This window comes from Homalodisca vitripennis, unplaced genomic scaffold (assembly GCF_021130785.1).
Source record: "Homalodisca vitripennis isolate AUS2020 unplaced genomic scaffold, UT_GWSS_2.1 ScUCBcl_161;HRSCAF=1453, whole genome shotgun sequence".
NCBI classification, from domain to species: Eukaryota; Metazoa; Arthropoda; class Insecta; order Hemiptera; family Cicadellidae; genus Homalodisca; species Homalodisca vitripennis.
Window position 1 is genome coordinate 21,846 of NW_025776282.1, and position 26,548 is coordinate 48,393.

The window sequence follows — 26,548 nt, forward strand, 5'->3', positions numbered from 1 at the left end:
TTAGATGAACGTACTCGATAAGGCATAGCATCTTGCATGTATTCTTGCATATTCCGTGGACTGCCTAAGTAGCTTTGAAGGTAATGTAAGAAGTAGATACAGTTCACAATATCATTGTATGGCTTAAGTTTTCGTCGGACGTTTCCGATAATAGCATCTACGTAAATGGATGTATTCCTCTTGCTGATCGTAATTTAGCTTGATTGAATCTAATGAATCGGTAAACGTACACTTTTGATCTTAGCGTACATTCTACAAAGTATTGATGGTAACAGCTGACGATATACGTTAGAGATATAATTGTTACTTGATTTAAATCTAATTCATCAAAATTCGGTGGCGCCATAGTAGTTCATTGAACTATAAATTTTTTATTTGTTTCATTACCACAGTGACTGGATCACGCGGATGTTTGATGTTTGATGTGATATATCATCTTGCCCTTGACCAGAATATCATCAAAGGATACTACTGAGGTGAGTGCTGTCATATGAAAGATGTATAATCCGAAAATTACACTAAACAAATTCTATCTCGAAGTTGTAATTCTAATGTCTCTGTTGTTAGATGGAATCACCAACCATAATTATAGCAACTATCATCCTTTACAGTTGGCGCGTTAGTTGAACCTGCCAGCCATGTTCCCCGGAATGGTTACTTTATCCGGCTTTGATGACCAATTTTGACAAATTGTCACTTATAAATTTTTTTTTTTGTGGTGATTACCCTTTTAAATAGCTGAATAAGATGATTTATAATTTTCGAAAAAAAAATTCCAACGATTCCACATATTGCCTCTTTCTTGTGCTTCTTCTATGAAATTATGCAGGCACGGCACCTAGTTGTCCACACGATCCTCCTCAACAACTGCCCCATAAAATAAAATTTGGAAGAAACTTTGAACTCCTCATGCAGGCGATCGGCATTAGTGACCCAATCTTATGATACCACTTGGGCCTTGGATTTTGAATTGTCGTTTCAAAAATTACGTTCCATCAGATGTTTAACTCGCTCAAATCTTAGGTTGCACCAAAAAGATGTCATATTTAGAAAGCAAGAATTATACATTTACGTAGTGTCCTTACATATAAAATATAATTTCGAAGCGTCTGATTCGCCTCAGCAGAGAAGTGATTGTCAGAACGGTTCTGGGTGGAGTAGGAAGATGAAGTGGCAGATACAATTTTTCCTGATGCACACAACACATTCCAGTTGTTTCATTTCGAAAATTTTAACGCGTGGCCAATATTGACTATATTTTATCCATGCCGCACCAATTGTAATTTTAGAATGTGCCGGAGTAATTAATGTCTGGGTTTCATACTCAAAAACGACAAGGCGTAAAGAATGATGACACGAGTTAATTACACGGACTGGTTTGTTGCCTCGTTCTTTCGAGTTACTCATAAATCTGGCTCATATTCTGTTGTCGCGCAGTTCTTGCCCTTAATTACATTTTGTCGCAAGACGTTTATTACGCTGTTCTTGAGATTCTTGGACCTACGAATTTTTTGCTGTTCTAATTCGTTGAGCTGCATTCTGCTGCAATCTCTTGCTGCAGTTTCTTCTTCTGATTCTCGAGCTCGCCGAGGCGCGCATGGAGTCGTAACCTTCTCTGACTTACAACGGCATTTGTTGGAGGTTAGATTTCTTCCGCGGCATTATTCTGAAACTGGAAAATTATTTATTAATTGGAAATAAATTAATAAATTAGATTCGAAATTAATGAATGTAAATTTAAAATTTAACAATTTATCAGATATTAAAAATTCAAAGATTAAGTGTATCTTTCCGGGAGATTAGTATTTTTACTTCGTTTTAAAAAGGAACTGAACTTGCAGTGACACCTCGACGCCAGTATTTTATATCTTGGGGCCCTTGAATTTCCCGAAACGTTCTAGGTGCGCATGCTTCGAGAAGAATCTCGATTGATCGTCGATTGTTATTTCGAAATTAGTGATCTCTCGAAGGTTCGAGAGATGGAGCTTTATTTAGATTCAGACGCAGAATCTACGAGGAGCGAATGAGATACTAAAAAGCTCTTGGAACCATTTTAATCAGAGGATGGCGACTCGATAGAATTTGATCGCCAGATTTTGAGACTTTGATTCGAATTTGGCGCCAAGACTTTAATATTCTCTAATAAAAAGTAGTACAAAATTTTATCTGTAACAATTGATTAATTAATATTGTAAACATAATACACAGAATAAGTTATAAAAAAATATCAAGTTCCACAAAACAATTAAAATAAGCTCACTATCGATTTATGTTCGTGAATATATAATTAAAAATATTACGCTGGGAATAAAAGTTGTAGAATTTATATTCTATAAAATACAGAAACACAGCGCTATCCTATTGGGTCTGTTGATTCCTGCCAACTTTAGATGTCAAACATATATTGAAGAATTTGATCCGATTATAAATGAATTAAAAAACCGGCCCATCTAATGAGCACTTCATAAAAATTAAAATTAGTAAATAAAACAACATTGCTTAATAAACATTTAGATTTAATACATTTTATTCGTTTAATATTCACGACAATAAAGCGAATAATTCAGATAATAACTATCTCTATCTTCTAAGTTTAGACTAATATTAACGGATTACATGTGAAATTTGATTGAAATTGGTTCAGTCGTTTTTGGATGTTTATTTGGCAAACATTACATCTACGCCCCGCCTGATCTCAATGATTTGTATGTATTATATATAAGATATATAAACCATATTATTTATATATAAGATAGGACACAACACAATCAATGACATAGGCTGTAAATACATTTGAAATTTAGGGGGAAAATTTTCTGTAATAAGAATTCTATACCTATAAGTAAAGTAATATATTAAAATTATTAACAAATTATTGACATTACAAATGTTTTTTTAAAACAAGTACCCATAAAATTAACAAAAGATTATTACAATATCTTAATGTAGAGTAAAATGAAACATAAAATCTAAATATATACAAACAAATCGGAAACTCTAAATTTTAAAAATATAAACCGTACTAAAAATTATTAATAAAATAAGGCTACCAAATATGTTCGATAAATCCCAGTGCTGTTATGCCTGCAATAAAGGGCAATGAGGGATGACCTGGAAAGTAGGTTAGCCTGTCTCAATGCATTCAGCGCACAAACACACATGACCACAAGGGAATGACCACGTGTGAAGGCACGCTCCATCAGATAAATTAACGCAGTACCTTCTAGGTGCTGCCTGAGCGGGTGGCGCAACAGCAGGGCCAGTGCTTGCTTCTTCAGGAGGCAGAGGCGGTTGGACGAACTACTGCTTGCAGGAGGCGGAGGCGGTGGGGACGAACTATTGCTACAGGAGGCCGAGGCGGTGGAGGCGACTATTGCTGCAGGGGCGGAGGCGGTGGGGCCCACTTACTACTGCAGGAGGCGGAGGCGCGACTATTGCTGCAGGAGGCGGAGGCGGTGGGGCCACTACTGCTGCAGTGAGGCGGAGGTGGTGGTGGGGCGACTATTGGTGCAGGAGGCGGAGGCGGTGGGGCCACTACTTGCTGCAGGAGGGAGGAGGACGGTGGGGCCACCACTACTCCTGCAGGAGGACGAAGTTCCCCATCTCCAGCGTGAAGGTCAGCTCGTGGCTGTAACATACAACGGAAAATGAGTTTTTAAAACATGCAAAAGTAGGCCTATGCCAAGGAATATAAAGGGGTTCTAGTTTCATCATTTTTTTTTTTTGAAATATAAATATACACAAACTTTTTAAAGCCAATTTGAAATATGAAATTGTTGTAATGATTATGACACTCCTTAGGTGTTAAAAATGAATTATCAATACAATTGAAAACAGTAAGTTTACAAACGTCAGGGGCAGGACGACGATTTTGCTCAGCTTGCAGAAGTAGTGGTGGCATGACTGGCTCTGCTGCTGCTACTCACGGCGCCCATCATTGCCAGGGACTTGCCGCCAGCCGCACTCGCTCAGCTCTCATGTTGTGTCGGCTAACGACAAGGTATAGTGCGACACGCGGTTTAGGAACTGCGCCTCATGTATCTCCCCTGGATCAATATGGTTTGACGCCTGGTGTATATTGCAGCGTCTTGGGCGCCACCGTAGTGGCACGCCTTTCTTGGCGAAACATGCTGTACGCCATTCGCCATTCGATTGTAGTCCTGCCACAGAGCATTTTTAAATTTTCCTGAGGGTTATCTTGTGAAACGAGATAAACAACCTCAGTTTATTGGACACTTGTATAAAATATGTCTTTAGAGAAGGCATAAAGACCGCAACGGAAGACCATAACTACTTATAACAATTAAAAAGGAGTAGACTTCTGGTTTTATTAGTGTTATAATTACAATATTACATTGACTATTTAGACATCAATTGGAAAGACAAGATAAATGTTCAAATGCCGAAGTAATGCTTAAAGTGCAAATAAAAATTCAAAGCATAAAACCCGGTTTGTTTAATATTAACAAATAGTTATTTTAGTTGCAAGATTGAAATTAAAACGAGTATCGTACTTTTTATTGTCATTTGCTGAGCGTAAGCTTTAAATTTTGGATGAAACTTTATTATTATTTATTTTACATAAACAAGAATAAGATCTATGATATTATTTTGTATAATGGAATTTGGCTGAGCGTCATTGAAACCTATACACCAATTCGGAGGCTAGCACAGCTTCTCTTTTGTTCTGCCGGTAGGGATATTAGAATATTTACTGTCTGTATATCTATATCTGTCCGGCAGGGCGTCTAAAGAAATGGCAAAAGACTTTTTACCGTGGAACTTCCACTACTCCCAGGATGTGGCCCCCATTGTCCTATAGGTCTGTTGTGGAAAACGCTCCAGAGCATTGTTGGTCCGGTGCGGTCGCCAAACACGCTAAATCGATTCGCACCGACCATCCGCATCCAGAAATTTTCCATATAGCTGCAATATACATAAAATACTCTATAAACTATAAAAAAAGAAATTCTACCATGACATAGTTTGTTACAATCGAAAACAATTATTTGTCATACCGATATTGTTGTGACTATATCTTGGAGAAATAAAAATGTACAATACAAAACATAAAATAGCTGTACCAAAATGCATAAAAATTACTCGAGAAGGCTTAAGTTTGTGATAATTTTCTAAGGAAAGATTTTTGAAATTGGCTGGAAGCAGAGTAATTATATAGAGGAAATCTAACAATAAACTGATTTCGAGCACACGAGAAAACACCAAGGCCTAGCTTTTAAAACCAAACATCCAACATACCGAAGCAGTATTCTAAATCTGGCCGCCAGACTGTGCAGCACTGAGTAGTGAGCTATGGACCTGAGGCTCCAAGTGCTATTCTTTCAGCAGGCAGCCAAAAGCTAATGACATTAACATCTGCAGAGTCTTAGCAGCCTCTACGTTGGTGTCGACTAAGTGTTGGAGGCGAAGCTGCCTGTGCATGCGATATATTGTCTAAAAACGTTAAATTTTCTTGTATAATATAACTAATTATTTGTTCACCAGATAATACATGTTCCACCATTTTTCCTTTATACAGTATATTAAAAATTTATTGTAAAAATAAGGTGTTACGATAAAAGAGGCACAGCAAAAAAAGCGCATTGCGAAGAAAAAGGTCCAGTTGTCCTGTTGGACAAAAGGGGGAATTTAGTCATTTTAGTACTCTATGTTCTTAGATAAAAACATAGTGTTACACACAGAGCGCTCTCGGCTCTGAGCTTAAATTTGGGTACTATCTCGAGGGATGGTTATAATAAAAACAATGTAATTTAGAGTTAAAAACTTATATATTAAGTTATTCTATATAGTTACTGTGCAAAATTAAAGAAGCATCCGGCTACTCGAGCATTAGGCCATACTAACTGAGCAACATTGCTCATAGCCAATTTAAAAATCAGTCTAATATGACCTGCGGGATTCCAATCAGGAATCAATTGTATTAAAATATATTGAAAACACCCTTGGTAGTAGGATCCTGTGTCTTCCTCGTCATTAGCACAAAAGCTACCTGGAAACAGCTGAAAACACGAAGAATAGTTTGTTAGTTTTAGTTTACTAACTGAGTCCACCATTGCTCATAGCCAACTTAAAAATCAGTCAATATGACCTGCGGATTCCAATTCTGGAATCAATTGTATTAAATATATGAAAACACCTTGGTAGGACTCCTGTGTCTTCCTCGTCATTAGCACAAAAGCTACCGGAAACAGCGGAAAACACGAAAGAAAGTTTGTTAGTTTAGTAACTTCCTGCGGTCATTAAGTGTTTTATATTACAATTGATAATTCTTCTACATGATCTCTTTAATCGATGATAATATCTAGTTAATGCTGCTTTAGAAACAAAATGCGTAAAGAAATCACATTGATTGCCCTTAAGAAGTCCAATTTTTACATTGTTTGTGTCTCGTGTAGGTGCCATATCGTTTGTCCCGAAATAACTTTTTAGCCACAAATTACGTTATATAATATAGAATAGTTTAAAACCATGTAATTTATAGGACTAATTTAATGCACTACATCTTTTTATTTCAGAAATAATTTAAGTTTTTTCTAAAGATTACGCCTCAAGATTATAGGTACACATTTTACATTTTATATACCTGAAGAGTGTTGAGATAAACAAAAACAAGAATAAATTACAACTATTAAACTTTTATAACAATACTATTAAATTTTTAAATTAAAATGTATTTTAAAGGCGATTATTTATTTATATTTATTAATTTACTTACGGTATAACACCATTTCACATTTGTTATAGGTATTGAGAAAATACAAGAGAAAATACCTAATTATTGCTTTAAACAAATTAGGTTTTAATTATAAAATTCATAGTCATGCTACTGTATATAGGACGGGATCGATTAATTCCTCTTATCCAAGTGTACTCATAATTAAAATTCGTTGCATTCGTTCTCTTAGGAAAAAATGCCGTAACAATATTTGTGTACTAATAAATATTACACACTTGTCTTGTTATAATTTAATTTTATCAGGGGTTGAAACATACATTTGTAAACAAACAAAACTGCAAAGTATATTGAAAATGTTGATACCAAAGTTGGTTTTTAGAACTGTAAAAAAAACCACAAATACAAATACAAACTTAGAGATAATCACTCTTTTTTCCTAAATTGTGAATGGGCTGTTAGCATTAATAAAGCGTAGGAGTTGTCAAAAAGTGTAAGTATAAAAAATTTGTCCACTTATTACCTAATATTAATGTTGTTTAAAAAACTGTAATATTGTGTCTGTCATAGGTAAATAATTGAATTTAAACGGGTGCAGTGTAAGACCTGCCAGAGTAACATCCAAATAACTGCTTTGACAGGAAAATGGACAAAATAGTTTATTTTCTAAATAAAAAAAGAGTAAGTTTTTTTTGTTATTTACAAATATAAATCTCTCAAGCAAATATAAAATTTATATTTTTTGAAAAAAGCATTACATTTTCAGCTTGTAGTTCTCAATGCTACATTTTCATGAATAGAAATTTTTTACATTGCAAAATTACAATCAAGTAAAATATTGAAATAAAAATGATTACAGATAACTAAGGAATAAACTCATATTATCTTTAAAATTACTTATTTCTTGATGTATATTAGTGAAATTATCTTGATCCTAAGTCTGAGGTATGGACAAGAACAAAAAACATTGATATCTCTGATGTGACAGTGGGATAAATATATTCCCACTTTTAGACTATCAGCTGGATAGAAATCCAGCTGGTGTTGCCAACTGCTGAAAAACTAAATTTATGTTTTACAGTAAGTCTTCATGGTATGTATTGTGCATGTGGGAAAATTATTTATCCCAAAGAATCTCAAGCGTAGTAACATAAATAAAAGTAAAAACGTGGTGGGAAATTATTCACCAATATCCTATAAAGGGTTTTTAACAAATAATTAGAGATTATATCCAAAACAAATTTTAAAAGCTGTAAAAATATGTGATCCTATGTTTTATTAACTTTTTTCACAACTTATCTTGTTCTCTGCATGGATATTCCAGTATCATTTAAAAACATGGTAATTAATTATATTGAGTATAATTTATAATAATGGCTTAACTTTCTTCTTACCTTTGACAAATGTCGAATCCAGGTAGCGCTCGGTTTGCTGGCGAAGATTCACTTTTATATGTATAATCTCCTAGGAACGGGTATTTCTTCAAATGCTTCTTTGCTACCATCCAGCGAGATAATTTTAAGCTCCTTCAACGATATCTGGACATTCAGTGATTTCGTTTTCTTCTTCATTTATTCTTTATGTCCATTCTTTCTTTGCGTTTTATCATTGTCCACAACCCTATTTATGTCCAGTTTCTTAAGTACATTCGCAACTCCTGAACTCACTTTCTGATAAAATCTGTGGTATTCAAATGGCTTTGTACAATTCCGGGGTTTTTTTCAAACATTATCATCCTTACTCGATAAATTCAGAGGGGTTGGGTGGTCATTTAAGCCTCCTCTTGTTCTTATCTGGGGAAAATAAATTTTCCAAGGTATCTTGATTTTAGCCGGGTAGGTTAATAGGTAATTCCATCTGGAATTCCCTGTCGAAAATAATCTAAGAGGCCTTTAATAGCATTTATTGAGATCAAAATACCTATCTGAAAAGGTAACATGGTGTTCTTTCCTGGACAACGCATTGTCTCTACAATCGTGAACATGTCATCCTGACATTGATTTTGCTCCACTTCATAAAGACCATTACCCACATTTTGAGGGTCTGCAATGATCGCTGTGGTACATACGTATTCATTATGCCCCAAAACCAATAGTTAACTGAAGCAATGAAGGCTGATAAATTACGTATAAGGTTTACGTCATTGACAGGTTTGTATTAATTCCAATGCCTTGGCAGTCGTCCGTTGTTTGAAACAAAGTTGAGCGGCCAAACCTTACATTTTGCCCTTTCAGCTTCCTACGCACTCTAAATGATGCTTGTCGAGCTTATGGCAAACTTTAAGCTCGTTGGGAATCCAGTTCAATAAGGGCACGTATTGGTGTTTTATCAACATAGACATTATATTTAACATAAATCTCGTATCTAGGAACCAGGTTTCCCACAATAGTTTCAGTACATGAGGGGGTATCGGCAAAGAAAAAATTTTTTTTTGGTTTTGTCTGCAGGATTTTTTAAAAAACCATGGCTTTTTTCAATGCTAACATTTAGTTTGTTCCATAAAAACCATAGTTTCCCCCACCCATATCTGATACACATGCTACTACATCATAACTAGAGGAGCGGAGCTTTCTTTTATGCCCTTAAAAACAATTTTATTTTGAAATGGTTGTATCAAAATCGATTGAAAAATTTGCTGTTTCCAATTAGAGAACAGTCCTCTTAATACCAATAACCCTGCATTTGCTTGTGAGCTCCTATAACCTGGTCATTTCTCTAGTCATATTCGTATGTTTCCTTCACTTTAATCTCACCATACATCAAATAACTGCAACCTTTTCATGTGTTTCCTTACTTTCACCAGCAACTTCCATTAAACGGAAAATTTCGACAAAAAACCCGTTGCGTATCCATTATAAATTATATTGGTGATCCATCTGTTCAAAGTTGACAAACTGGGCAAGGGAAAATTTACATTTTTTCTTTCAAGATATATACATGTTCGTTTTCCAAAGTAGCGCAAAGTATTGCTATTGATATCTCTTCGTTAGTCCCATTTAACTCTGTTTTTTATTGCCTGATTAATAAATCTAACTGATTTTTTTGTAAATACAGTATTCAGCTTATCTTTTATTTTTTATTTTACCGACTGTCGTGAATTTTTTTATTCTTCAATATCTTTAGTGAATTAGTAAGCCTACGAATTTTTAAAGATTTTATCTCCTTTACAATATACTGTTTCTTTAAGACATTTGCCTTTTAGAATTATATTTTTTTCCTCAATAATGCAATATATATTTTTCATTTCTACTGGATTCTGCTTCCAAATTTGGCAAATGATTTCTAGTAGTTAAACTCGCTACTTTTCCCCTCCTAGTTCGTCTGAAAAATATTTCATATTTTTTTTCAGGACATACCAATGAATTTACCAAGTTGTTTGTTATTACCTATTTGCGTACCTCTTTTTTCTGTTTAACCGTCCGAGTGGCTGTATTTTTTTCTCCAAGTGGCGGAACATTTTTACTGACTTTGTATGTTCTCAAAAGAAAATTTATATAAAATACTGTAAATTTATAAAAGTATTACATAGGCATATATCAAATTAAAACTACATAAACACACAGAAGACTAGTGCCATTAACAACCTCAGAGATATATTCTCTTCTAGGAACAGGTTTGTCAGTGTTCTTAGAGAGTAGAGAATATATGAGTTTAGAAGACATAAGTCGAGAATATTTGTTAAAGAGTCTTTTCCAGTATTTTGTAGTAGGCCTAGAGCAAGAAACATGGTAGATGGATTTGTCACTTGTGTCTACTCCTCCCATGTAGAGATTGTACTTGTTAATTACTAGTGGTTTTACAGAATTGATCCCTTTTCTGCTCCTTACATTTACATTTTCTGCGTGATAAGCGGTTGAGAGCAAGTAGACGTTTTTGCCCTTGGCTTTTTGTTTGAATCCTACTGCTAATGTTCTATTTTTCCTAAAGTAGACACTCTCTCCCTTGTTTAATTTGTGTCCTACAAGACATTTTGAAAAGTTTTTGGAATTTTTGTTGACTGTACCCGTCATAAATGTTTTTTTTGCCAATAAGGTGTCTGCTAGATCAGGTTTTGTATAAAAGTTGTCTGTAAAAAATTGTGGTATCCTTTGTTCAGCAACTGACTTTTCTCTAGAATTTCTAGGGACTACTTTGTGAACAAACGGTTCAGGCCTGTGTTCTAGATAGTCTTTACCTGTGTAGAGCTCTACATGAACTACATAACTAGTCTGACTTGCACACGCTTCAAACTTTTTAATTCCAAACTGTTTATGTTTTCTTATTCGGGCATATACTGAATAAAAGTACATCTGTTTTTCATCCAACCCAAACTTTCATCAATTGCTGATATTTTGTGTTGGGATGAAGTGGGTTTTTGGAAACAAGATTGAAATGGGTCCAGTAAGAATCTTATTTTTTTTATCCAGGGGTCATGCCCAGGCTGCCCTCGACGTACACTTGGTTCGGAAGTTAGATGTAGTAGCTGCACTTATAAGCCTGATACCTCTTCAGGGACATAGTTTCTGGGAAGAATGGTGTTCTTTAATTCGACCCTTGTGGACCAATAATCTACTATATTGTTCTTAGCAAACCAATCCCCAATATTTATGATGAGCAGCAAAAAAACTTTTTGATTTCTGACACTGTAACGTCAGACCAAAACTGTAATCGAGAAAAACTGTCTAAGTTCAGCAGAGTCTCTTTTATTTTGAATTAATTTCCTTGCATAAGCATTAGTTTCCTTCACTATTTTTTCCACACAGTTGTAGTAAAGAACAAAAAGAAATATTGGATAGCAGGGCTATTTCGAGGAGGGGCAATTACGAACTCCTGGGTTTCTGTACTCCAAACTCTTGCTCAATATCTATGGGTGGTTCAGGAGGGTAAGCACGTAGCCATGTAGGCTGTGTTGTGTTAGGGCCTAGAATTATTATTACCTTCATTCCCACTATTTTCTTCATCTGAAGAATCAATTGTCACCTAGGTTAGGATGATAAACCTCACCGCTTCCTGATGAGAAGTCTTCTAGGCTCACATTCATCCGGGGAAATTGTCGGCTTCAATGTCACTTGGCACTCACATCACTTAACTGATCATACAGCTAAAAGTTCTCTGATATCACTAGATGGCAAAATCAGTATCCATTTTGGTAATATAGTCAAGTAATAAAAACACAAAACAGAAACTAAACACGACACGTTTGTCAGCAACGGTTGCCTGGCATTGTCTTTGTCGTCTGGACTACGTGACTTGGCAAAGACGTTTAAAATACAATTGTTATAAATAAACCATAAGGCCAGTATATCTAAATACTATATCAAATTAAAGTTTGAAATCTGGTCTTTCTAACAATACCTAATATATAGCGTTTAGTCGCGGCATAACATCGAAAATACCCGGAACAAAAGAAGCTTGCGTTAATAGACGCTGGTGCGTCTCTGCCACTGCCCGGAGATAGATTAATAGACGCTGCAGCGCTTTCCACTCGGAGGGTTAATTGGTAACTGGTAACTCATTCTCAGTTTTAACATTTTCACAAATTGAGCTATTTGTCAATTTTTGAGAAAGGAACAGCTGATTGTTTTTCTCGGTAAATTCAACAGCTCTGATTTAAGATCCCTTTCATAGTCTTCAAGCAAAAAATGGTATGAAACAAAACGGAAAACAAGAGTGTGGGTTCCATTTTCCTGCCCGCTTACATAAATACACCCCATGTACTCCTTATTTCAGGGTCTTTAGGAAAAATTAAAATTATACCACGCCTTTTTTCTTTGTTTTTAGCGTGGCTATTGTTGCAGACAGCAACAGTGCAACTTTTTTCCCGGGATTTGTAACCTTCAAACTGACTTTCAGTTTAAATATTTCTTTAAATTATAGAAATATTCAAAGAATATAATTGGCGAACCACTGTGGGCCAAACGGACTATTTCGGTCGCCAAAATTTTGGTAACCGACGTGTCAACTACGCCCTGTCGACAGTCGTCAGTGTAGAAGACGTTTGTCCACGCCGTGTCCAACATTGAATTAGACCAAAAAGTCGAAACAGAAATCTACAAGTCAGTTCTGCACCACAGCGACACGACCGTCTCGTCCAAAGTCGTTACGAATGTACACCGATAGTTTAGACGTAGGAAGTTCCGCGATGTCCGTACCGCGTCGTAGTTGAGAAACAACTCGACGTGCGAAGGACGGCCTTGTCCTTTACTCGCCGCCAGTTCCATCGGAGTGCAATAACAAGTACCGATTCGAATTGGAAACTAAACACGTCCCACTGATGATCGCACACGCGCGGGTGTTGAGACGTATAGATGTGGTGACGTTTCCCAAATCGGAGACGATCCTGTCCAAGGAAGCTCAAACAGTGGACTCGATGTGTTGACACCGGCATCGTTTTCACGTCCGATTGTTAAGAGGGTCTGAGAAAGAAAACAATATACACTCTGTAATGTTCTCAACAGGACACTTATGCACAGGGATACGCGGCGTACACGTGTTGACTCTGCTCTAAGAGTCGAATCGCATTGGCGTTTTAAATCGATCTTGGACGTTGAGGACGAATCGACCCGTTGGCGGCCAGTACCAAATCGTCGAGTAGTTGACGGTAGGTCAACGCGAACTTAACAAGTTTTAGGGTCCAAATCACTGTACAATCGTTAAACCGTTGAACGATACAGAATTTCGGAACACACGTTTACTGACCCGGAGGCGTGCGACGAGTTCGCCGAACAATTTATCTTCCGTTTCCAGACACGACACACTGTGCGTGCGGTCCACGACACATGGTCCACAACACAACTGGTGATCGGCAAGAGTGTTTTTCACAACGGACCACGAGAGTACCGGTATTTCTTATAGTTGATTCACGTAGAATCTCAATAAAGACGTCGTGCGCTCAACATGGAAAAGTAGGGGCTAACGTCGTGAACGCCGAGCAAACCGCACTTGACCTTTGTTTTTTTCCAACACCGCGGACACCTCGTTAGCTGAACGTTTCGGCCCGTCCGGCACGTGAAGTGTAGCAAACCGGTTGGCTAACGGTGGCGATGGTACTGCCGGAGGCTCTCGACGCTGAACGTTTTGTCGTCCTAGTGCCGGTCGAAAGGACCAGTCGACGCAATTAACCTTTTGCGCCTACGTGGCGAACGTTTCGTCAACAATGCAAAAGTTAATCTAAGTTAAGTTTAATCGGAAACAGTTCTGTGGTTCCTTTGGAGGGCGCTGTCGACGCCTTAGCTTTTTTTGTCTCCTCTGTGCGAAACGGTGGGTAAACCGCCGTGGGCGTCGTGACCGATCCTCTTGGCCATCTCTGCACAGTAGGCGAACACTGGTTCCAGATAACCATGGACCGTGGCGGCACTGACATTCACCCGTAATTGATAGTTTACACGTCTAGGTTGTTCAGCGCGTTTGACGTCAGTGTCTTGAGAGCTCGAGTGGGTGTTGGCCAACTGGCGAACGTGAGCCTAACTAACGCGCCGACACCAAAGTTCCATAAAGAATAGGTCCTTTAGAACGTCCACTGAAAATCACCCTCCGTTTCGAGTCGCAAGAACGTGACTTGGACAGCTTCGTAAGCGCAGTTGGCCAGTACTAGCAGAGATCCACGAACCTGGCGTTGTCTTGAAAAACGTCGCCCGTCTTCATCGCGTAGCTGTCGGTGGAAACAAATTGATGAATACTAATATGACGTCCGTCCGACCAAAATAGAAGGCCAGACGGCGGCGTTCTCCTGTATAATGGTAGGCACTGTCGTAATTGTGAGGGTTTCTTGTGGAAAAACCATTTCACCGCCGGAGGAAATAGTCCACCTTTACAGTTCCGAAACACCGCCTAACAAGGAAAATAAGTCTGCGGCAGAGAGGGATGAAGCTCTCAGAGAACCGCCGGAGGAAATAGTCCACCTTTACAGTTCCGAAACACCGCCTAACAAGGAAAATAAGTCTGCGGCAGAGAAGAGGGATGAAGCTCTCAGAGAAGCAGTGCTACAAGAACGGAGACCGCCGACATATATATATATATATATATATTATATATATATAATATATATATATATTCGTATGGGTCCGGGAAAACGACCACAAAAAGTAATCCAGTATATCGTACTCGTCCCTTCGACGAACACAACAGACTCTTTTGTTTATGGAGTCTAATTAAAATTATCTCCCGAAAAAAACAACTCATAGTATATCGAACTTATTTTCCTTAACGTATTCTTCTGTTACTTCCGACACTGTAATTTTCTGGGTCTTTTCACTTTCTTTCTCCTCCTCTATCCATACGATCGTCCCAGTGCATGACTCGCTGGGAGTGTTTAAGCCCGTGGTAGAGCCCTATCTGGCACCGGTAAGAACTGATGTGAGCTTTCTCTGACGAGTCGTAAGTCATGTACTGTGTATGTCAGGAATGTGTGTGTGTGTGTGTGCGCGTGTGCGTGGGTGCGTGCGTGCGTGCGTGTACAGTTGGAGGAATTTAGCTGTGTTTCGTGGAGCCCAAATACTACCCTTTCAACATATAAGGGTGGTGGGTTGCGTTTACCCTCTAAACCGCTGAGATGAAGGCGCAGCAATCTCTTTAACGACTTTAAAAACTCACGATTTCGATTTACCGATTAGTATTGAAAAATACGTTATTTTCAAAAAACACGTTAAACAACACACTATAACAACTGAAAGACTATGATAAGTCCTAGTATTACTACTATTTGGTAATCCCTTATTATTTAATTTACAATCACTTCAATAATATCTAGTTACTTCAAATGTTACAATAAATATAATTTTCGAATAACAAATGTTACTTACAATGATTGTTTTTCATTGGAGGTCTTCAATCCCACTTAAATTGTCCTCCTCTTCTGGGTCAGTGTCACTGCTGCCTGTATCCGAACCAACTGATACAATAAGGGATTCTATAATATTGTCAATGTGGGGTTCTGCGGCTGCATAGTCCTATTCGATTTTCTCTACGTGCTTGCACTTTACTGACCACTTGTCTGCGCCCGTACTTGATATCTTGTCTTCGCATAGATCTTTACCTTGAGATATGGTAAAATATGTATTTCTCATAGCCACATAACTTTTGACTTCGGCCCAAATTAACTCAATGGGGTTGAGGTCTGGGTGGTAGGGCGGAAGTCGTACGAGATGACCCTCTAGGTGAACAGTTTCGTCCAAGGCGCACCAGACATACCTTGATTTTATATAGCTATACAAGTTTGTAGAGTTCAGGGTAAAAATAAATTTGTCTCAAAATGGTTTTTTCCGTTTTTTTAAAGCAAGACTATCGTATCTTGATTCCTCCTTTTTTAAGTAGGAGCTTTTTTGATTTGTATGTTTGTGGTAGGGTGCGTTATCGCCTACCAGTACTGAAATTGGTTCCAAATTCAGTAACACTTTTTGTTTTATCCACTTTATAAACATGTCCCCATTCACGTTGTCATGGTAGTCTCCACTATGGTTTGTTTGCTTTCCAACAGGTAAAAAGCATTTAGACACGAACACTTTCTCTCCACCCGCATGGATAATTATTAGTCTCTTGCCCTTGAAAATCGGAACGTGTAAAGCTTCGTTTGAGCCATCCGACCAAGTTTGGTTAGAGACGTAAGACGATAGTATATAAGATTCATCTAAATAACTTTTTGGGCGTCCTTGCTCCCTGTCATCTTTCAATGCTTTCAAGTATGTTATCCTTTTCTCTTGGATTTCTGGCTTTTCAATTAATAATTTCCTATTGTTTGCTGTCCCTATTGTGGCTCCTTTCCTGTAGTACACACTTTCAACAACTCCTAGATCTGCCTGTAGGACATGCTTTTCAATTAATAATTTCCTATTGTTTGCTGTCCCTATTGTGAGTCCTTTTCCTGTAGTAAACACTTTCAGCAACTCCTAGACTACTGTAGGACATGAGTGGACAATTCTTTGGTGTTTTTATTTACTGTGCCAGTAAGGAAAGTGTCACGGTAAATGAGTGCTCCACCAAGTGGTAGCTTTGTATAAAATTGCTTTGTATATAAAATTTATCGGTGAACAAATGGTAATATTTGTCTAGAAGATTGCTTTTTTCATTAGTTCCAATACTACCCTTTGTGTTTGAATGAGCCATCTTCACCTTTAAGGAAATCTTTTCCACAATAAAGGGCAGTATGTAAAACATATCCGGTCTCGATGTCACAAACCTCGAACGTCTTGATCCCAAATCTGGCGTGGCTTTTTTTGGGCATGCGACGAAATTTGTACACTGAATTTGGAACGACTGGGTCCTAAATATTAAACGAGGTCGTGAAACGTTGATTGGAAGGTAGGGCCCACGATATTAACACCAAAACACCGTGCCGGTTCGTCGAGGGAGCGCGCAGCCAGCTTTGATCATAAAACTCCGACCACAGAAACTCTAAGATGTCCTCGCCCTACGGAAGCCAGAAGAGAAGAGAGCAAGAAACCTAATTCCAGATATCTAGAAAACCTGAAAACTAGAACCAATCAAGGGTTATCTTTCTTATGAATTGGATACACTTTTGCCAATTTCAGGAGAGAGGGAAAGACTCCTGTTAGAAACGATAGATTAACTAATTTGGTCAGTGGCTTCACTATATGCTTTGAGCATTTTTTTATGAACCACATTGACATAAAATTAATGTCATTAGACTTTTTGTTTGAAAGTTGTTGAATTATTTGATTAATCTCTTCCTCAAAAACAGGAGCCAGCACCCAATGAGGTTGCTGGGCTCTGTCTACGCCTGGGGTTTCTTTGTGGAAGTGATGAACGAGGATCTCGCCCACCACCAGCAACAGATGCAAAAAATCTATTAAACTCGCTAGCGACCTCTGAGGCATCACTCACAAGTCTATCCCCTATTTGGACTTTTATTTGATTATTTTCGCGACTTTTGTTGTTTTATAATGTCCCAGAAAGTTTTGGAAATATTTTTCGAAAAAAAGAATTAATTTAGAAACATCAAATGCTTTCGCAGCAATGATTACTTTCCTATAAGTTCTTTTGTAAACTCGAAAAAAGGCTTTTAAATTGTTCGTTGTTGGTCGTGGTTCTATTGATTTCTGAAAAAAAAAACTTAAGTTTTTCCCTTGAAACAAGGATGCCTTTTTGTAATCCAAGTATTTTGCGTCTTTTTTGTACCGATTTTAACTGTTTTAGTAGGACAACAGGTGTTGAAATGGAAATTTAAATATTCATTAAAAGTTTTAAACTGCTGTTTACCGGTTGTATCGAATTTAGAAAATCCCATTTTCTTTAGAAAGGGAGGCGTTGAGGAGAGCAATATTTCCAGGCCTTGTGTCTCTTATTGTTTTGGGAATTTTCGGTTCTTTTTTGAATAGTTTACCTCTGATAATAGCCTCTTGGCCATAGTGGTCAGAGATTGCTGTATTGACCACAGTCACTGCGACATCAGAGATATTAGTAATAATGTTGTCAATAGTCGATTGAGTATTAGTGGTTACTCTCGTTGGAGATTTCACCAACAGTTCAAGATCAAATGATCTTAGCAAATCGACTAAACGCTTGGTAGATGGGTGATTGTTGTTTAGTGCATCAACATTGAAATCACCCATCAGAATGTAATTTTTTTGTTTACCCAGTGTCCGTAAGTAAAGCTCTTAAACTATAAAAGAAAACGTCTTCGTTTCCTCCAGGAGACCTGTATATTCCTACGACGACTAATTTTGATTTGTTTGTTTCAAGTTTGACCCCGACTGCTTCAAAATGTTTTTCAGACGTTTCTTTGATTGTAAAGTTTGTGAAGATACAATTTTGTTTTAAGAAAATTGCAACACCGCCTCCCTTAGAGACCTGTCTGCAGTATGAGTTTGCCAATTTATAATTTTGAATTTTGCACAGACCAATATTTTCACCGTTAAAACCGTTTTCGGTTACAATGAGAATATCATCTGTTTTCAGTTCTTCAGCCATAAGTTGAAGTTCTTCCAATTTGTTAGTTGCTAATTGGGCATTTTGATGAAGCAGTCGTAATGAACCATTATTGTTTGCACCGATTTGAGTTGGCTAACTTAGCCCTTTGCCGAAAAGTGGGCTCCCTAAAAAAGTCGATTGTGAGTCAGTCTGTCGTATAGTTGGCGATATATACTCGGAGGCCTCTGTGGCACCAGCAAGAACCCCGCCTCCGGGCGACATCGAAGCAGCCTGAGCTCCGTTGACTCCCCGTGGCACGGCCGCAGCAGATCCGGACTTATCGCCACTGTCCAGCACAGGGTATTTCCTCAGGGCTTCAGCGTACGAAATGTGCTGCAGTCTTCCGGAGTGTTGGTGCTGAGGGTTGACAGCAGCTGGCAACCTAGCAAATGGTGGGAGAGGAGGAGACTGTTGGAATCGCCAGGTCCGGTGCACCCGCAGTCTTGAGAGGTCTCTCCGATGCGACCCTCACAATCATCCTAGCCAGCAGCCGCTTGCCCCTCATTGTGAGGTGTTGTCCGTGCCTCGTGAAGAACTATCGGCCGATCCCCCCCAAGTTTAGCACTCTGGCATTATATCGGGCAGCCAGTTCCTCGATGTAAGCATTGACGAGGACGGTCTCATCGTGGACCAGAAGTCACTATTGTTTTATTCCATTACAATAAAATTACTGTGACAAAATTTATATATAAAAAAAAACTTGGATAGTACATTACGGGGAGTTCCACTTATCAAAGCAAGCCAAGGCACATAGTCCTGGCTCCCTGGGACACTGCGGACAGATAAACACTGTCATAGTTTTTTCTTTTCTTTCGCACATTGCCTGCACCTCGTTTTCAGAAACCTGTCATCTTTCGTGTCCCTTTTATCTGACTTAGACAAAACGTGTCTGACAGTTAATGATTGCCGGGGACGAGGTGGTGGTGTGGCAATATTTGTTGTCAACATTTTTTCAATGACTGCAATTCTAAAGGCATATCAGTCAGATTTTTTTCTTGGATTTGCTATGAGATACAATTTGAAGCTGTTTATCATTAGCATCTGTAAAAAATGAATAAACATCTTCTTATACCATCGCAACGTTTTATGCTCACAAGTGTAGAAGCTTATCATTTGGTTGTTTCTGTCAACCCCTTTCATGTAAGCATGTAGTGTACGATGGGTAATGGCTTTTGACGTGGTTGGCCAAATCTGTTGTTTGATACTGCCCAATAATTTTCAAATCTAGGTAGAAATGTATAGTACATTGCGTTTATCACGCCATTTACCTACCATTACTCCTTCAGCATAACGCTCTATTTTTTCTCCCTTCTGTAGCCTAGTCCCTACTACTTCTGGTGGGTGATATTTTCGGTTTAATACCAAGGTCCCTGTGCAATAGGTTTCTTTCGCAAGAATCTTAGATGCCAGAGGAAAGCTATTATAGTAATTATCCATATGTAAAATATGTCCTACTCCTAATTTGCCCTGCATAAGCTGCATCACGACCTTACTAGCATGGCCTTTGCCACTGCTCACCCCCTTTTCCGGAATAGATTGTAAAGGGCTAAACAAAGGCCATCAGGCTCGCACAAAGAGTACACTTTGACACCATATTTATGGTGCTTTCCACTTATATACTGCCCGAAAAGAGGACGTCTTCTCCATTAGTACGGTACCTTCGTCAAGGGAAAGCTTACAGCCAGGGTAATAAACGTCTTTCATTTTACTGTTGAAGTAATCAATTAGGATTTGTATTTTTGATAGTCAGTCATCAGTTGGTTGTTGATTATCTGAAAAGTGAAGACATATAAAAATCAATAAAAAATCTATTTCTAGACATTAGTTCTCTAACATAAGTGAAATTAAACATTTTATAGGTCTTCCAGTAGTCATTGATTCGACTCACTCTGACAATACCCATGTGGAAAATTAGGCCTATGAATGTTTTTTGAGTTCTGCAAGAGTAAGGTCTGCCCAGTTGTTTATTCTAGATTTAGGTCCTAAATTGGGCGAAAAAAAATACTTCCCAAGCATATGCATTTGTTTTGTCTACAATTACTTGTAAAAAGTCATCATCTAACAAATCATTCCACACCAACCTAAAGGTGTGTTGTGTTATCCTCAGGCAATGGCACAAGAATTTTATTGTCCTTTGTAAATCGGATGTGTCTCAGATCTGCAGTTCTGGGTTTACCATTGTGGGTTGTAGATTTCATCATCGGGATCGTCAACATTGTTGGGATTGCCATCAATTTCAGAGGCCGCGTCCTTGTCAGATGCCGCGTATTGCTGTGCCTCGTCAAGGTCACTATCATAGTGGCGAGGTTAGTCGTTGATGTCCAAAGCTTCTGACTCACTCGAATAGGCAATATCGTCATCACTATCTCAGAGAATTCTGTCTATTTCACTACTTTGTTCCATGATTACAAATACAATAAACAGTAAGATACTAATACACTGTTTATATACACAAAATGTCATCAGTTATCTCAACCAGACAAAATAAATCACTACAAGGTTGTAAAAAACACTGTAGTAAACATTCAACCGCACAACTTAGCTTGTACTGACTGATGTAATTGACTTGACGCATGCAATGCAATTGTAAATATTGTTAATGCAATAAAGAGTATTATTATTATTAGTATGGTGATGCCGAATGCCTTCGATCGGAGGAGGACGCAGTGAATGTGTTAATGCTTTGTCAGTTATAACATAATATTTGTATCCAAATGAATGATAAGATTTAAGACATTAGACAACTTTTAATATCGTTAATTTATAACTCAGGTTATTGTAGTTAAATGTAAACCATAAAATTAAACATAACTTAAACACTTTAATGAACAAGTCAACAAGCAAAGTATAAATCAATATTAAGTCTCAGAATGTCGTGTTTTATGCTAAGCAAGGTTAAAACGATTAGCCTGTTTTAAGATATAGAGGTCCGGAGTCCCTTCTTGATCAGCTGCAGCGTAGATAATGATCTTTTTGCCGAGCAATTAGTCACCAACATGGAAAGATAATTTCTTAACGCCACTTCTACATTAAGAAAACAATGTTTTACTAAGTTTTCCGACATAATTTTGTACGTACACATTGCTGTACTAATGTGCTTTTCATTTTTCTCATATTCTTTTAAAGCTAGTTGGGAAAATTCTTGAATTGTAAAAACTTTGTTGCCCAATTCATCGTCTGTAAATTCGTTGTAGCTGTCTAGTAACGTTTTACTTGCTGCTAACACCTCATCATTACTGTAGACCTCTGACTTGATTGCGCGCAAGAGGAATGCGTCAGCCATTGCTGGGGCGCTTCTCCGTCACCGTCTACGACCCCAACCGAAAACATCGGTTCTGTCAACATTGACAGCCCAACCCTCTGAATATACCTCTTCATATCATAATATCAATATCATAATATCACTATTACACTATTTGTAGCCTATTCAACACATTTTTTTTTTTATAAATAGTTTTATTTCTGGAGTAAACTTCATGATGAAACACTTGATACTTGGTAATTGGCAATAGAAAACACAATTTTCAAATTGAACTTTTATTATTATGTAAACATAAACCAGAATAAGTTGTGAAATACATGAAATATATTGATAATACATTATAATAAATATGTTGATAATATATTATAATAGTTGGTGTATATAATTAAAAAAATATAATAAACAGAGTATTTTTGTTAAATATTTTATAAACACTGAAGTGAGAAGTGGTAATTTACAGTACGGTATTTGCCGAATACATAATACATTGTTTAGTTAAAAGTTACAAGTTGATATTTGAGGAAGTTGATTCTATTTGATTTCTAACATAAAAAAGGGAAAACAGCAGCAGGAAATTTTGCTACTATATATATATATATAATGTGCTATTTTACGACTTACAATTTAATCATCACTTGTACTTGGAAGAGGTTGAGCCAGTTCACTGTCAGATATATCTTCCTCACTGTCATCTGACACTTCACTGTCACTGCTGTCCATTCCGCCCAACTCAATCACGAATTTGTCGATGGCATCTTCCATCAAGCCGTCCTGTTCCCAGTAGTGTTGTTCTAGCTTCAAGGTGTGGTTTGTGAAGCCCTTCCCGGTCGATCTTGCTAACAGAACTTTGCGCTTCTCGTGTTGCCTCTTCCAGTTTCGTTAGTGACAGGTCTCCTCTTATGTTGTTTCCTTTCACCACTCTCTTGATTTTAGCCCAGGCCAGCTCAATTGGGTTTAATTCACACATGTAGGGTGGTAATCTGAGAACCGCATGGCCTCGCCACGTCGATGCGATACACCTTTTCTTTAGGTTTGTGCTTTTCTATCAGCTCGTACAACTGAAACTTTTTCATATCTGCTGAGCATTGTATGATGTTACTCTGCAGCCAGTCTATCATTTTCCTTTTTCACAGCGTACTTTATTGGCGCCTTATTTTCTTGATGGCAATGATAGGGTGCATTGTCCATTACAATAACACTTTTTTCTGGAAGGTTAGGCAGGAGTTTTTCTTCAGCCCATTTCTCTCAAAATTATTACCATTCATTTGTCCGTGGTAATCCCCCGTCGCTAGTAGGTTACATGTACAACATAAACAAATTATTACATTGTGTAACGTTTTATAAATCATGTAGGCCTAACTAAAAAACGTTACAAAAATATTATGTTGTTAAATAGTGCCAATAATGCTAAAAAACATGCTTTCTTAATTGGGATACTATTACAGTACTAGCCTACAGCCTATTCGATATATTAATTGTTTTAGTAGTAAGGGCCAAGGGGATATTATTACAATCAATAAATTGTTAACATTTCAGTACGTATGTTACCGTATTAAAACTATCGTTAATAATAGCATAGAAAGTAAGTGAAAGAAGCATTTTATGTATATGTTTTTTTTAATGTATTTAGTTCTGAATATTTAAATGTGTTTATGCTACGCAAGGTGTGGTGGGCGTCGGCCGACGAATGTGAACGGGAGAGGATTTTCATTCAGGCAACGAATCTATAAAATATCTATAAACTAAAACTATATTTACAATTAATGATCTATAACCACTATTTTTAACATTAAAACTGAAGTTTGTTGTTATTATGCCGCTATAGCCTATAAACTGTTTTGTACTCAAAATGAACCTTAACAAATTTAAATACAACAAAAATTAGTTACCTTGGTCCTTGATATTTTGCAACCATGATGACATTAAAGTTGACGATTTCGCGGCCTTCTTGTTGTCTTGCTTTAGCTTTCTTTCTGTGGAAACACCCTGATGGTTTTTTCGACATGTTGATCTATGTTAGTCACAGGTAGAATTATTCATACAACTGCAACATGAAATCTAACCTAAAACTCATCAAAATTTCACGCTCACGTCAAGCGGGAACACTCACGAGTCACTAGTCAGGGGTGGGAGCGGGAGACTTGCGCTTTCTAGTCCTAGTCAAGCCGTAGACAATGTTGCCAACCCACAGCCTTAGTTATGAAAATACCCTGCCGCTTTAAAGATATTTCTTACTAGGCCTATGTTCTTTTGGTTTGTGCAAATATAGTTTACTGAAGTAAGAAATTGTATGTACGTAGACTATATTGTGCTATTGACACTTGACAGTAGGAATGGTAAATGTTTTTTTATGGTGGCCTCATCCCATCATTTGGCGCCCGGCGCGGCGCCCCCCCTAACTCGGCGCCCGGGTCACATGCCCCCCTGCCCCTCCCTGGATCCGGCCCTGAACCTATTTTACGTTGTCTCTGGATCATCCGAGATTTTCGTTATCCGAGGTAGTCTCGGTCCCATTTACCTCGGATAGGCGGCATTCTTCTGTATAATTAAAAATTTTAAAACAGCGTTTGGATGAGTATTTTTGTCTTTAAAATGAGATTTACCTCACAATTTTGCAATCAAATATAAGCTCGTAAAATTGCTTGAAGTTTAACATTGTTCTCATAGGGAAAAAAGTTAAAAATGCCACCATTATAGCCGGCCGATCACTGGATAAGCTGGAATCACTTATCAAGTCTGTAAGTCTGTTCGTTTAGTGGCAGTACTAAAAATGTACTTTTGAAAAAAAAGAGTAAAAGGCAGTAAATGTCAATACATAGAGGAAGAAATGAATTTAATACAAAATGTATATATATATATATATATTTATTTATATATAAGAGTAGGACACAACAATCAAGACATAGGCTGTAAATACATTTGAAATTAGAATCTAATAAGAATCTATACATAAGTAAAGTAATATATAAAATATTAACAATTATTGATTTAAAATGTTTTTAAACAGGTACCCAAAATAACAAAATAATTATATATCTTAAAGTAGAGAGTAAAATGAAACATAAAATCTAAATAATACAACAAAATTGGAACACAACAATCAAGACATAGGCTATAAATACATTTGAAAATTAGAATCTATAAGAAATAAGAATCTATACATAAGTAAAGTAATATATAAAATATTAACAATTATTGACTTACAATGTTTTTTAAACAAGTACCCAAAATAACAAAAAGATTATACAATATCTTAATGTAGAGTAAAATGAAACATAAAATCTAAATAATACAACAAAATCGGAACTATAAATTAAAAATATAAACCGTACTAAAAATTATTAATAAATAAGGCTACCAAAATGTTCGATAAATCCCAGTGCTGTTGTGCCTGCATAAAGGGCAATGAGGGATGACCTGGAAAGTAAGTAGCCTGTCAGTGCATTCAGCGCACAAACACACATGACCACAAGGGAATGACCACGTGTGAAGCACGCTCCATCAGATAAATTACGCAGTACGTTCCAGGTGCTGCCTGAGCGGGTGGTGGCGCAACAGCAGGGGCGGAGGGGCCACTACTGCTGCAGGAGGCGGAGGCGCGACTATTGCTGCAGGAGGCGGAGGCGGTGGGGCCACTACTGCTGCAGGAGGCGGAGGTGGTGGGGCGACTATTGCTGCAGGAGGCGGAGGCGGTGGGGGCCACTACTGCTGCAGGGGGCGGAGGCGGTGGGGCCACTACTGCTGCAGGAGGAGGAGGCGGTGGGGCCACTACTGCTGCAGGAGGAGGAGGCGGTGGGGCCACCACTACTGCTGCAGGAGGACGAAGTTCCCCATCTCCAGCGGGAAGGTCAGCTCGTGGCTGTAACATACAACGGAATGAGTATGAATGAGTTTTAAAACATGCAAAAGTAGCCTATACCAAGAATATAAAGGGGTTCTAGTTTCATCATTTTTTTTTTGAAATATAATATACACAACCTTTAAAGCCAATTTGAAATATGAAATTGCTGTAATGATTATGACCTCCTTAGGTGTTAAAAATGAATTACAACAAATTGAAAACAGTAAGTTTATAAACCTCAGGGGCAGGACGACGATTTTGCTCAGCTTGCAGAAGTAGTGGTGGCATGGCTGGTTCTGCTGCTGCTACACGGCGCCCATCATTGCCAGGGATTGCCGCCAGCCGCACTCGCTCAGCTCTCATTGTGTCGGCTAACGACAAGGTATAGTGCGACACGCGGTTTAGGAACTGCGCCTCATTGTATCTCCCCTTGATCAATATGGTTGACGCCTGGTGTATTGCAGCGTCTTGGCGAACGTAGGCACGCCTTCTTTGGCGAACATGCTGTACGCCATTCGCCTTTCGATTGTAGTCCTGCCACTGAGCATTTTCCTGAGGTTATCTGTGAAACGAGATAAACAACCTCAGTTTATTGACACTTGTATAAAATATGTCTTAGAGAAGGCATAAAGACCGCAACGGAAGACCATAACTACTATAACAATAAAAAGGAGTAGACTTCTGGTTTTATTAGTTATAATTACAATATTACATTGTCTATTTAGACATAAATTGGAAAGACAAGATAAATGTTCAAATGCCGAAGTAATGCTTAAAGTGCAAATAAAAATTCAAAGCATAAAAACCGGGTTTGTTTAATATTAACATATAGTTATTTTAGTTGCAA

General features: G+C 37.8%; 1 protein-coding gene across 1 annotated transcript; it reads right to left on the reverse strand.

Moving 5' to 3' along the window:
- Window positions 1-3,370: 3,370 nt before the first annotated feature.
- Window positions 3,371-26,064, reverse strand: LOC124370403 (formin-like protein 5). Its single transcript, XM_046828688.1, has 6 exons — window positions 25,939-26,064; window positions 25,500-25,719; window positions 22,502-22,696; window positions 18,774-19,065; window positions 4,776-4,926; window positions 3,371-3,628 (listed from the first exon to the last, which is right to left on the reverse strand). Exons 1-6 carry the CDS (start codon window positions 26,062-26,064, stop codon window positions 3,371-3,373), a joined length of 1,242 nt encoding a protein of 413 aa, XP_046684644.1.
- Between the last annotated feature and the right edge of the window lie 484 nt (window positions 26,065-26,548).

Bases quoted from the DNA above. Each gene is read 5' to 3' on its own strand.
- LOC124370403 (XM_046828688.1), bottom strand. From the start codon at position 26,064: ATGAGAGCTGAGCGAGTGCGGCTGGCGGCAATCCCTGGCAATGATGGG. The intron at 22,697-25,499 runs GTAGTGGCCCCA...AAGTTCTGTTAG, and splicing joins CACCTCCGCCTCCTGCAGCA to CAAGATCGACCGGGAAGGGC. The intron at 3,629-4,775 runs GTAAAAAGTCTT...TGTATGTTACAG, and splicing joins GGAGTAGTGGAAGTTCCACG to CCACGAGCTGACCTTCACGC.